The sequence below is a fragment of the Petaurus breviceps genome, unplaced genomic scaffold (assembly GCF_028583685.1).
Source record: "Petaurus breviceps papuanus isolate PSGF00001 unplaced genomic scaffold, PetGlider_PUasm1.0 523, whole genome shotgun sequence".
Lineage (NCBI taxonomy): Eukaryota > Metazoa > Chordata > Mammalia > Diprotodontia > Petauridae > Petaurus > Petaurus breviceps.
The window spans coordinates 4,296,837-4,310,640 of NW_027186356.1; the positions used below are offsets into that span (position 1 = coordinate 4,296,837).

The window sequence follows — 13,804 nt, forward strand, 5'->3', positions numbered from 1 at the left end:
GTGGTGCAGTGGTTAGAGTAACAGGTCTGGAATCAGGAAGACCTGAGTTCTAATTTGACCTTAGACATTTATTAATCGTGTGATCCTAGGCAAATCAGTTAACCTTTGTTTGCCTTAATCTGTTGGAAAAGGAAATGACAAACAATTCCAGCATCTTTGCCAAGAAAATCCCACATGTGGTCACAAAGGGTCAGGCATGACTGAAACAACTGAACAACATAAAATACCACCTGAGTAGTTGTTACTTTATTTTATAAATAAGGAAACTGAAGATCAGCTTAAGTCAGGGTTACACAGCCAGGAAATGATAGAAGAACTAGAACCATGCATTCTGACAGCTGGTTCCATGCTCTACCCATCACATTGCACTGTTTCCTGGACAGGTTAGGGGAGAACAGTTTGAATCTTACACTAGAAAAGACGCATTGAGAACCTTTTGTTGCAGCAGTGAAACTGCAGTGTGAGAAAGCCCTATGAGACATCCTCATAGTCACAAAGAGAGGCCTGGTTTCCTGGTGAAGAGCATCCTCAGGGCTCCTTTCATGTCGTTGTTCCTTAGGCTATAAATGAAAGGGTTCAGCATAGGAGTGACGATAGTGTACATCACCGCTGATGCTGTGTCCTGTAGGGCTGTGTGGGTAGATGCTGGGTTGAAGTACACTCCAATGATTGTCCCATAGAAGAGACAGACCACAGTGAGGTGAGAGCCACAGGTGGAGAAAACTTTCCTCTTTCCACCAGCAGATGGGATCCTCAATACAGACACAAAAATGTGAATGTAGGAGATCAGAATACCAATGAATGGAATTACAGCTGTTAGTCCGCCCATTGTGTAGATCACCAAGTCATTGATGAAGGTATCTGAGCAGGCCAATCTTATCACCACATTAAGGTCACAGAAAAAATGAGGAATTTCAGTGTGGCCGCAGAATGAAAGTTGGGTCAGCAGAGTGGTATGTGTCAGGGCATTAGCACAAGCCCAAACCCAGCACACTGCTACCAGGAGGACACAGACCCTTGGGGTCATGACCATGGTATAGTGTAATGGAGCACAGATAGCCATGTAGCGGTCATAGGCCATGGAGGAAAGGAGGATGCTATCTAATCCTGCAAACCAACTGAAGAAGAAGACTTGTGCCAGGCAGCTGATGTAAAGAATTGCTTTGTTCCCAGATATATAATTAACCAACATCTTAGGGATAGTGGTGGAGGTGAAGCAGATGTCAACCAGGGACAAGTTGGTAAGGAAGAAGTACATGGGGGTGTGGAGACGTGAGTCAGTCCTAATGGCCAGAATGATGAGCAGATTCCCCAGCCCTGAGATCAGATACATAAGCAGGAATACAAGGAACAGGATCCTCTCCTGCTCTGGCTGGTCTGAAAGGCCCAGGAGGATGAATTCAGAGACTTTTGAATGATTTTCCCCTTCCATGAGTCTGTTGGGAAAAACATGTGAAAAGGAAAAAAAAGGAAAAAAAAGAAAATTTTTAAATAAAAATTTAAAAGAGCCCACTCAAAGTTGATTTGAGATTTTTTTCCCTATTAGAATCAGTGAAGATGGAGTTAAAAGACATATAGGACAGTGGAAAAATATTTGCACTGGAGAAAATATCAAAGTTAATGGACTATGATGGAAAATATACAGGGAATCAAGAAAAGATGCCCCATAATAACAATTGATAAGTGGCAAAAGGATAAATAAACATTTTTCAGAAGACAAAGTGCAAATCATAAATAACCACATGAAATCTTCTCCAAATCATGGATACTAATAGATATGTGAATGAAAAGAAGTTTTACTCTTCACTTCATACTCTGAAAATTGGCAAAGATGAAAAAAGATAAGAATGCTCCATGTTGGAGGTTCTGTGGGAAGAAAGACATGGTTATGTCCTTTTGGCAGAACTGTGATGTGACTCAAATATATTCGATTTCAATTTGAAATTGTTCAAGATATTCGACTAACCCATTCATGTCCTTTATCTTAGAGATTCCAAGACTGGGCATATATCCCAAGGAAGGCAAAGGCAACAATAAAAATCTAGTAGTTACCAAAAAATTCACAACAACAGCCTTTGTGGCAGCAAATACCTGAAAACAAAGTAGATAAATGACTATTGATCCTGGAAGTCTGCTATTATTTTGTCTTGCTCTGTGAAGTACCCCCTTAATAATTTTCCCTTAATTTTATAGATAAGAAAATTAAGGACCAGGAATAACACAGCTAGGAAGTAGTAGAAGAATTAGAACCAGGCCTCCTGACAACTGGTTCCATGCTCTAGCACATCAGACTGCTTTGTGTATAGGTCAGAGGTGAACAGAATGAATTTCAAACTAGAGAAAAGTCATTGGAAAAAATCGTTAATGGAACTCATCGATCACAGAGACGTCATAATCAGACCTACATTTTATCAAAAAAAGTTACTTTAGATTCTAGATAAGAATAATGCATGAGCCATCAGCCTAGGTATGTAATTGGTTGATTTTGCTTATTTTTATTTGTCAAAATTCAGGGTTCAGTCTGGAAAGGTGGGGGTAGAAAATGACTCTAGTAGTTATGGAATGTGTGTCTAATGTTTAAGGACTAGTCAGTCTGAATTGAGAAAATCTCCTTACCAGTCTGCACACAGGATGTTGTTTTTTAATCATAGTACCACTCAAATGAAGCTATAGAGGGATTATAATCTACATTCGTGGAGGGAGCGTTATGTATGTGAGATGATAGATCTTAAAGTACTGTAGTAACCAGACGAGTTTAAGGTTCAGTCAGTCATCACTATCATTTTGACCTCAAAATTGTATTTTTATGAGAGTGGGGTCATTTACTTGGTTTCTTGATAGTATTTTATCCATAGAGTCATATCACACTGTAATGCTTTGTATTGGATGAGAATATTTGGATCTGGAGATAATACCAGCTATTGGGATGAGGCACAGAAAGGAAGGTTCCTCCATGTCCTTTGTGCAACACCTGATAACATGATACTATTTTTATTTATTTAAATTAATTTATTTTTAGTTTCAACATTCATTTCCATAAAATTTTGAGTTACAATTTTTCTCCCCATCTTTCCCCTACCCCACCCCAAAATAGCAAGCCTACTGAATACACCCCTTCCCCCAATCTGTTCTTTCTTATATCCTCCCCATACTGCCCCTGAACATGATACTATTTTAAACAGATTTATAAAATTGATGAGCATGCAAGAGAGCACCAAATTTCATGTATACTCGACTGTTTCTGTATTAAAAAGAGACTCGTGTAATCTGGGATTATAGGATTGTAATAGCAATAGTCACTCATGTGCTTCTTTCCTTTGAAAGCAGAAATTTTGTCTTGGAAATGACCAGAGATGCTGAACAATAAAAATACCAAATAGAGTAGTGTACCAACATCTGATTAACGAGGGATATGTTGGTATAAACACCAATGTTATCACTGTGGGAGCTTTGGGATCCTGGAACTTAGGCAATGGATATTGTTTCTGAGACTAAAAATTGGGTTGAGGTATTTCAACCTTATGAGAATGTTAATGACTTGGGACATTATTAGATGATTTAGGGATATATGTATAGAGAATGTCACAGAAGTGAGAAAGCAGAGGACTTGAACACATATGGAGAAGTATACACACGTGTATATTATAGCTGAAAAGTGATTTTCTGCTTTTCTATAAAGATCTTGTAGATACTGTTTTCATTGCTTTGCATTTTGTTGTTACTGTATGAGATACTACCAGAGCTAGTAGGAAATACTGGCCAGAAAGAATATGAGCAATAAAGAATCAATAATGCACAGGAGAGAATAACCTAAAAGGGAGACTACAGTCAAGTCAAGACCATGACCTTGGAGGTCTATAAAAATGCACAAAGTGTAGGTGAGTAGCAAGATGAATACTTGTAATAGGATGCACATTTTAAGTTGTATCACTGAGACTTGGTGGGGAGAGACCCATGGTTAAAATGACTGTTAAGGTATATCTCATACAAAAGGACAAAAGACATAAGGAGATGCATAGTCAAATAGCACTAGATATTTAGACAATATACTTATGGGGGGAAATCTAGGAAAGAGATGGGAGGAACAAGGTGAACTCAATTATTATTGCTATGCAGATGATTCTCAAATCGTCTTATCCAGTCCTAACCTTTTTCTTGATCTCTAGTCTCCCATCTACAATGGTCAAATAGACATCTTGAACTGTATGTCCCCTTTTTTGGTTATTTGTTTTCATTTCTGACTCCATTTGGGGGTTTCTTGGAATAGATACTGGAGTGGTTTAAGATTTCCTTCTCCAGCTCATTTGACAGATGAAGAAATTGGGGCAAACAGGATTAAGTGACTTGCCAAGGGTCACCCAGATAGTAAGTGTCTGAGATCAGATATCTTAAACTCAACATGTCTAATACTGAATTCATTATCTTCTTCCCTCTGCCTAAATACCCTCTTCTTTTAAACTTCTTTATTACTATTGAAGGCACCATCATCCTTCCAGTCACCATTCCTCACTCTCTTTCACCCCACCCCATTCCATATAAATCTTTTTGTCAAGTCCTATCAATTTTAACTTTGTGATGTTTTTCTTATACACCCCCTTCTCCCCTGTGACACTTCCCTTGTCCTCGTTCAGACCCTCTTCACCTCACATCTAGATTATTGCAGTAGGCTGCTGGTTGGTCTTTCTGCCACAAGTCTGTCCTTACTCTAGTTCATTCTCCACTCAGCTGTCGAATTGATCTTCCTAAAATGCCAGACTGACCATGACACTTCTGTATTAAAAAAACTCCAATGACTTCTTATTATTTCCAGGATCAAATACAAAATCCTCTATTTGATTTTAAAAACTCTTCACAACCTGGTCCCTTCCTATTTCCAGTCTTCTTACGCTTTGCTTCCCTATGCTCTCCATTTTGTAACTCAATGACTTTGACCTCTTTGCTGTTTCTTACACAAGATAATTCATCCTTTGATTTGGTTCACTGGTTGTCCCATATACCATTCTCTACCTCCTTAACTCCACCTTCTAGTTTTCCTGAATTCCTGCAAGTCTTGGTTAAAATAGTATCATAGTCTCAACCATACAGTTCACCCACACTTGAATAGAAATCCCCTCTATAATATTCTCATAAATGGTCATGTCACCTCCACTTAAAAACTTTCAGATATACATAACCCCCCCCCCACATCTGAAGAAGGATTATTTCATTGTACTACCATCTAGGCAATATCTCTCCTTGTTGTCCACAGTAGTTTCTTGAAAGACTTTGTAAATGATTTCCTAAAATATAGATGAACTAAATGTGTGGCTTTTCACAGAAATTAACCCCAAATCTTTCCAGTTACAAGCCCAGTACTCTGTTCGTTAGACCATGGCAACTATACCCTGTTACTTTGAGTTGGGGAGGGGAAAGTCCTTCATTGTTCCCATAAGCTAATAGACATATGGAAGTTAATTATGTGTTTGAATAAGGATGTTTTGGGGAGTGAGGTAAGACAGAAGATTCTGAAAGTGATAATTTCTCTATCCCTGTTTGGAAATCGGATTCCTTTATAACTTTTAAGATGTGAGAAACAGAATCATCATTGTGTAGGAGAAAAAGTATTGGAATGGAGCGCAAGAGACCTAGGTTCTAGCCCTAGACCTTCCTCTGATAGATTCTGTAACCGGAATCACTTTTTGCTCCTGGTTATCTTTATTAGATTGGTCTTTAGGTCCTTTCCATGCTAGATAGTCTATTGTAGAAGGTCCCATCCAGCTCAGATGCTCTAACTCTAACATTCTATATTTTCTGATTGCAAGTCCTTTTCAGTTCTAGCATTCAGTTTTTCTGTGTTCTAAGGGCTCTTTCAGCATTAATTACCTCTATTCTAAAGTGGTGATGTCAAACTCAAAATGAAATGGGTCCACTAATTCATACATAAAGATTCCTGTAGGCTATGTAATGACTTACCTTCAAAAGGTAATGTTATTTATGTTTTATTATATTTTTATTTATTTTGTTAAATATTTCCCAATTACATTTTAATCTGGCTCTAACAGTATTTATGAATTGTGGGCCACATGCCTCCTGCTTTGAGGGTTGGACATCTCTGGCTCTTACGTTCTATGTTGTCAGGGACTTTCTGCCTCTGAAATTTTTGACTTCGAGGGACTTCCCAGTTCTAAATCCCCTGATCTTTGAAATAATCTAGTCTCAGAACTCATTTTACTAATGATACAACTAAATTAAAGCAATAGGTTAAGTTCCATGCCCATGTCCAGGCTAGTTGAAGAACAACTAGCAGGCCATTTTTAACCCTGTGCAGCTCTGACATTCTATATTCCAAGTTCCTTTTGAGTCTGAACATTTGATATTCTAAGGTCTTCTCTAGCCCTATTAATATTTTAAATCCTTTCCGTCTTTGAAATCCAATGTTCTACGTTCTAACAGCTCTTCCAGTTCTGACATTCTACACTCTCAAATCCCTTTTAGCAATAAGTTTCTGAGATTCTTTGAGACACATTCACAGCATTACTTTGTGTGAGACTGACCTTCTCTGCCTATGCACTTACTTGGATGTTTGACTTGGATCTTCTCTTTTGGTCTTGAAGGACCAAGCTGTTGACTTCCTTGGGCCCCTCCTGACAGATAAGTTTCAAATAGTGGACTTGAGGCTTTGACTGAGGTGATGTCAATGAGAGCAGGAGTCTATTCTGTTCCCTATGATGTGTCGGGATCACTGTATGTACTTTACAAGGAGTCACTGCACCCAGGGCTCCAATTCCCTGAGCCCCTTGTTAGAGACAAACCCTAGGTAATTGCCTGTCCTCCATACTGTTCTGGGCTCTGCTTCCTTTGGGGAAGAAGTTGACCTAAGTTTTAACATTTATTTTTACCACATTGCTCTCCTTTAAACATTGAGGACTCCTTGTGTTTCTAGTTCTCTTTCAGGAAAGGGATTTTATATCTTGGAGCATGGACAGTTGGAACTGATACAGGTCTTAGCACAGAAACCATAAGATATCAGTGCAGGGAAGGGCCTTAAGACATAGAATGTATTTAACTTCCATGTCAGAGTCTCATTTGGGGCTCAGCATGATGTGATCACAGATACAGACCTGGAAGAGACTTCAGAGACCATCCATTTAGTCCAAATTATTCATTTCAGAGTTAAAGAAACTGAATTTTAGTTTAAGTGATGTGACCAAGGTCAAACAGATATACCCCAGAAATACTCTTTTAAACCATGCTATCTAGTTTCAGGATCAGTCACCTTTGCCCTGAATTTCACTGTCTCCTCAAGTCATATGCCAGGACCACTAAGAGCCTGGTTGCACTTTGATATTTTTACTTTTGCAGTTCATTCCTCTCATCCAGATAATTGAGATTTTCACTGTTTCACAACACTCCAACTCGGATGTAATGGCCAACTTCCCTTTTCAGGGCACAGATTCAGATCTGAAAACATAGGCTGATATGATCATAGAAGTAGTGTTGAAAGGAATGTTAGTGATCATTTTACAATTGAGGAAACTGAGCCCTAGAGAAGTTAAAGGAACTGCCTAAGGTCACAGCTCAGAAGCATAAGAGTTGGGTTTCAAACCATGGTCCTCTGAGTCTAAATCCTGGGTGCTTAGAACTCATGTCAGAGTTTGTAAAATACAAAAGTATCAGAAATTAGTGACTTTTCCCCAGAGGCCTGTCCAATCTCATTTACTTATAGTGCTTACTTACTTTGCCATACTGGTGCTCTCCTTCATGGCTTCTTTCTCTCTTTACATAGCATTGATTTCTAATATTTCTATTATGATTATTGTGGTACTCCTAATTTCCTTGAAGGTGGCCAAAGTTCCCTTCCTCAGGGGACCAGTCATTTGTATTCAGAATCAGCACAATTGAAAAGTGAAAATGTAGTCTTTCTTTCTTTCTTTCTTTCTTTCTTTCTTTCTTTCTTTCTTTCTTTCTTTCTTTCTTTCTCTCTCTCTCTCTCTCTTTCTTTCTTTCTTTCTTTCTCTCTCTCTTTCTCTCTCTCTCTCTTTCTTTCTTTCTCTCTTTCTTCCTTTCTCTTTCTTTCTTTCTCTCTTTCTTCCTTTCTTTTCCCTTCCTTCCTTCTTTCCTCCCCTTCTCCTTTTCCTCCTCATTTCTTCTTCTTCCTCCTCATTGATTTTATTTCTTTTCATTTATAAGCATTTGTTTTCCTTCATACTCTCTAAAATCTCCACAAAACACTATTGCTTCATATATAAAAACAAATGTACATAATCAAATAGAACAAATTCCCATGGCTCAAAACATATGTCTCATTTTGTGTTTTGAGTACTGTAATGCCATGCACAGAAGCTTTCCAGAAGAATACTACTATGAACAGCTTTTAAGGTTCTGACTACACAGTATAGTGATCACTCTATTTATTCCATGACAAAAACAAAACATCCACAGAAAATCAAGGTAAAACATTCACAATATTACAGCTTATCACAGAAAATCACAATATAATATTCACAATATAGTCTCAAAGTAAAATAGTCACTCTTAAGTTAATTCAATCAGTCACTTATCAGTAGTCTAAAAGTACACAGCCAAAGTCTTCCACTCTTTGGGCAAAGTCTTGATTAACTCAATCAGCCACTTTATCAGTAAAAATATCTCAAAAGTGCTCAAAGTACAATCAGTCACTTATTCAGTAAAGTCTTACTAAGCATCATGCACAAAACCTTCCACCCCTTAGGTCACTAGTAAACTATAATTTCATAATTACTCTTTTCTTCATCTTGACTTGGGGCCTGTTCTCAGATTGCCTGGATCCCCTTCCATGGTCCCAGATTCTACCTGGATTCACCAGACTGTCACCTGGATTCAATGTCAGACAGCTTCCAGTTCCTTGACCAGCTTTCTGGGCAGGTCCTGCTCCACACTGAAGTTCACAGGGTCTGGTCCATGTGAGATCCTTCACCATTTCTGCTTCAGGGAATTCAAGGCTTAACCAAGTTACAGATAAACAAAGTCTCAGCATCCCAGTCAGGCTTCAGTCTCCTGGGCTCCTGGCTCCTGGGCTCCTGGCTCCAGCTCCTGGCTCTGGCCTTCTGGCTCCTGGCCTCCTGGCTCTGGGCTCCTGGGATCCTGTTTAGAAGAAGCTCCACCACCACAAGTTCTCAGGACTCAGTTCTCCATTCTTCTGTAGCGGCTCTGCCACCTGATCTCGGTCTCAAGGAAATTCTGACTGTGCCTGTCTGGGGCTTTTCTCATATACACAGCATTAGCTCCCTCTTTCAGCCAACCCCTTCCTGTTACATTAGTAACAGGATACTGGAGTTCATACCTTCTGTTCCCCCAATCAGAGGCTTGATTAGTTACTAATGTTAAGTACCTGCTACTTTTGCCAACAAAAAGGGATCTTCAAATTTAAAATTACATTACCTTTACAAGTACATATTTTTTTTCCAGTAGGAAATGAGTAGGTAGCCTGGTTCATCATTTGTCTTCTAGAATCATTGTTAGTCATTGTGATGAGTAAAGATCTTAACCATTTCAATGCTGTTTTTCTTTACGATGTTGCCATTATTATCCAAAGTGTTTTCCTAGACTTTCTCACTTTATTTTGCCTTAATTCATTTTAGGAAACTGTCTAATCCTGTGAAACAACTAAAGTACACTACTGTCAGGGACCAAGTATAAAACATAATAAAAACATCATCTTAAGGATGGTGATGGATGGGAAGCAGATTTTGGCCAGGGACAAGTTTATGAGGAAAAAGTACATGAGTGCATAAAGGTGGAAATTAGTACGAATTGCCAGTATTATGAACAGGTTCCCCAGCCTGGTACATAAGCAGAAAGAAGAACAGGAGCTTCTTCTTCTCTGGCTGGTGTGAAAGTCTCAAGAGGATGAACTTGGAGACTACTGACTGATTTCCCCTTCCATGGATCTGTTAAAGAGCATATGTGGAAAGTAGATGAAACAAGAATTTAAGCGTCCATTCAAATGAGTGGAGGAGAGGCTGGAGAAAGAGAGAGAACTTGGAACTAAAAAAATGTATTCTATAAAATAAAAATAAGGGAGTAGAAGCAGGACTTTTGCAGGGTTCCCACTTCCACCTCCTCCAATTCATGTAAAAGGTGACTCTGAACAAACTTTGGAGCTAGAGAACCCACAAAATGACACAGAGAAGCTAACCTTGCACTGAGGACAGCCCGGGAGGCCGGCAGGAAGTGGCCAGTACAGCGTGTTGGGAGTCAAGCCCAGCCCTGCAAGAGCCTGAGGTTTTAGCCATAGGGTGGCCATAACTAGGCGCAGGCTGGAGGGACTTCAGATCACCAGCAGCTGTGGTGGTTTCCAGAATTATCAACCCAGAGATGCTAAGGACAAAATGAGAGGTCAATGCAGTGGGGGCTTTGTGAACCAGGAGTTTGGGAGTATGGTCAGGCCTTTACCCCCTGGAGGGAGAAGCCGCTGAGGTGCTGCAGCCATGCAGCCACCACCACGTGGCTGCTTCAGTGCTCCTGTTCTGCAGATTGTAGGGGAACCAAGCGACCAGTCTGAGGGGTAATTGCTCTTGCTTTAACCAGCTTGGATTTGGATCACTGTCTAGGGTGGAGGTCCTGAGGTGTGCGACCAGTTTGCCACAGTGTGTGTAGGCTTTAGAGAAGGCACCCAACTAACAGCTTCAGTAGCTGTGAAAACTCCAGAGATTTTGGACGAAGCTCCCCAATCTGGTAGCAGAGTTCTACTGTGGCAAAAAGCTCAAAAGTCAAGTAATTAAGTGGCAACATGAGCAAATGAGGGAAGCAAGGCAAGCACAGTGATACAACTCTGGATTCCTTTTTTTGGGGACAAAAAGGATTGGGGCATGGAACAGGAAGAAGACAGCGAAGTCAGAACTCCTGTACCAGAAGCTTCCAAGAAAAGAATAAGCTGCTTACAGGCCACAGAGGAGCTTAAGAAGGATTTTGAAAACCAAATAAGAGAAGTCAAGGAAAAATTGGGAAGTGAAATGAGAATGATGCAAGAAAATTATAAAATGAGAGTCAATGACCTGACTGAAGAAAATAATACCTTAAAAAATAGACTAACTCAAATGGTAAAAGAGGCTCAAAAAGCCAACGAGGAGAAGAATGCCTTAAAAAGCTAAATTTGCAAGATGGAAAAAGAATCTCAAAAGCTCACTGAAGAGAATCATTCCTTAAGAATTAGATTGGAGCAAATGGAAGTTAGTGACTTTATGAGAAATCAAGATACTATTAAACAGATCCAAACAAATGAATAAATAGAAGGCAATGTGAAATATCTCATTGAAAAAACCACTGACCTGGAAAATAGATCCAGGAGAGATAATTTAAAAATTATTGGACTGCCTGAAAACCATGATAAAAAAAAGGACCTAGAAATCATCCTCCAAGAAATTCTCAAGGAAAATTGCCCTGATGTTTTAGAACTAGAGGGAAAAATAGAGGTTGAAAGAATCCACTGATCACCTCCTGAAAAAGATCCCCAAAAGAAAACTCCTAGGAATATTATTGCCAGGTTCTGGAGTTCCCAGATCAAAGAGAAAATATTACAAGCAGCCAGGAAGAAACAATTTGAATACTGTGGAAACATAATCTGGATAACACAGGATCTGGCAGCTTCTACACTGAGGGATCGAAGGGCTTGGAATATGATATTCCAGAGGTCAGAGGAGCTGGGATTAAAACCAAGAATCACCTACCCAGCAAAACTGAGTAATATGTTTCAGGGGGAAAATATGGTTATTCAATGTAATAGAGGAATTTCAAGCATTCATGATGAAAAAAACCAGAGTTGAATGGAAAATTTGACATTCAGATACAAGAAGCAAGAGAAGCATGAGAAGGTAAACAGAGAAAAGAAATCATAAAGAACTTATCAAAGTTGAACTATTTACATTCCTACATGGAAAAACGATAATTGTAACTTATGAAACTTTTCTCAGTATGAGAATAGTTGAAGGGAATAGAAACATATATATATATATGTATACATACATACATATATATGTCTATATAGGAGGGTATATGGGCATTTGAATACATATATGAATATGTGTATATATGTGTACAGGTATGCATAGACAGAGGGCACAGGACCAGTTGAAGAGGAAGGAATGATACTTAAAAGGTGAAATTAAGAAGTGAGAGAAGAATATAATGAGAGGAGATGGGGAGAGATAGAATGGGGTAAATCATCTCATATAGAAGAGGGAGGAAATGACATACATACTAAATAGGGTATCTCACCCTACAGGAGAGTAGGGGGAAGGAAATGAGAGGGGGGGATGATGAAAGGGAAGGCATACTGGAGGGAAGGGAAATTGGAAGCACCCACTTTTGAAAAGGACAGGGTCAATGTAGAGAATAGAACAACTGGGAAGTGGGATGGAATGGAGGGAAATATAGTCAGTCTTTCACAATATATACACTGTGGAAATTTTTTGCATAGCTACACATGTACAACCTATACTGAATTGCTTATCTTCCCAGTAGGGGTGGGTGATGAAGGAGGTAGGGAAAGATTCTGGAATTCAAAGTTTTAAAATCAAACGTTTAAAAATTTATTATTATTATTATTTTACATGTAACTGGGAAATATGATATACTGGCACTGGGGCATAGAGATCCACCATGTCCTATTGAAAAGTCAGAAGGGGGATGGAGGAAGATAGAGGAGAGAGCAGATTGGGGGAGGGGATATTCAGTGGGATTGCTGTTTTGGGGTGTTGGGTAGGGGAAAAATGGGGAGAAAATTTGTAGCTCAAAATCTTGTGGAAATGAATGACGTAAACTAAAAAATAAAAAATAAACTAAAAAAAAATAAACACACATTTCATCAGAGTGTTGCCTACCCTAATATGCATGACGGTGGGGCTTATCTTCAAGTGCAATGTAAGTGGATGGCCCAGTATCCCAATCTTGGACCATCTTGATGGTCATGACCCTATGCCAAGAAACAGGGTAGCCTTAGACCTTCTTGATAGTGGTGGCCTTATGATAAGAAACAGGGTAGGAGAGAGTTGTATATAAGGTTAAAAAGTCAGGAAAGGCCAAGGTGTGTTGGTTCAGTAAGGTAACTAGTAAGTTAATATAGGAAATTAAAACTGCATCACAAGCCAAAGTTAGAAGATAGATCCCAGGTCACAAAGTAGAATTCCAGAAATATAAAAGAATCATCCAGCCATGCACATTTCTACTAGATCAATCTGCTCCTGCAGACTTCTTACTTGGAACTTCTTTCTGCCTCTGCTTTCCTCTTCTAATGGGTAAAGTGCTCTTGGAAATTAGAGCTGACATTCGTGTCTCATATTTGATTTTGCAGACTTCAGCAGGATGTGTGACCTGTGTGCTTCAAGCAAACAGTGTCAGGAAGTTCAAGATAAAGGCTGGGGTAGAGTTTTTCTTAGCACAATGGCAGCAAGAATCTTGAGCAAGAAATTCTTATTTACACTTCAATTTATTTTTTTGGAAGGGGCCTTATTCTTACAGCTACCATTCCTAGCACAATATTGAATAGTAGTGGTGATAATGGACATCCTTGCTTTAACCTTGAAAAATGTCTCTCTATCTCTATCCCCATTATAGATAATGCTTGTTCTTGCTTTTAGATAGATGCTAATTACCATTTTAACAAAAGTTCTATTTATTCCTATACTTTCTGATGTTTTTCTGCACCTATTAATGTAATAATTTAATTTTTGCTATTTTTGTCATTAGTGTGGCTAATTTATTTAATTAGTTCGATTGGTTTCCCAACATTGAACTATCCATGCATTCCTGGTATAAATCTAGCCTGGTTATTGAGTATGTCTCATAG

The 13,804-nt window shown here is 39.0% G+C and overlaps 1 protein-coding gene across 1 annotated transcript; it reads right to left on the reverse strand.

Moving 5' to 3' along the window:
* Nucleotides 1–242: 242 nt before the first annotated feature.
* Nucleotides 243–1,575, reverse strand: LOC138172256 (olfactory receptor 1f45-like). Its single transcript, XM_069101948.1, has one exon. It carries the CDS (start codon nt 1,430–1,432, stop codon nt 491–493), a length of 942 nt encoding a protein of 313 aa, XP_068958049.1. The 5' UTR covers nt 1,433–1,575; the 3' UTR covers nt 243–490.
* Between the last annotated feature and the right edge of the window lie 12,229 nt (nt 1,576–13,804).

Coding starts and splice junctions, on each gene's coding strand:
- LOC138172256 (XM_069101948.1), bottom strand. CDS start 1,432: ATGGAAGGGGAAAATCATTCAAAAGTCTCTGAATTCATCCTCCTGGGC.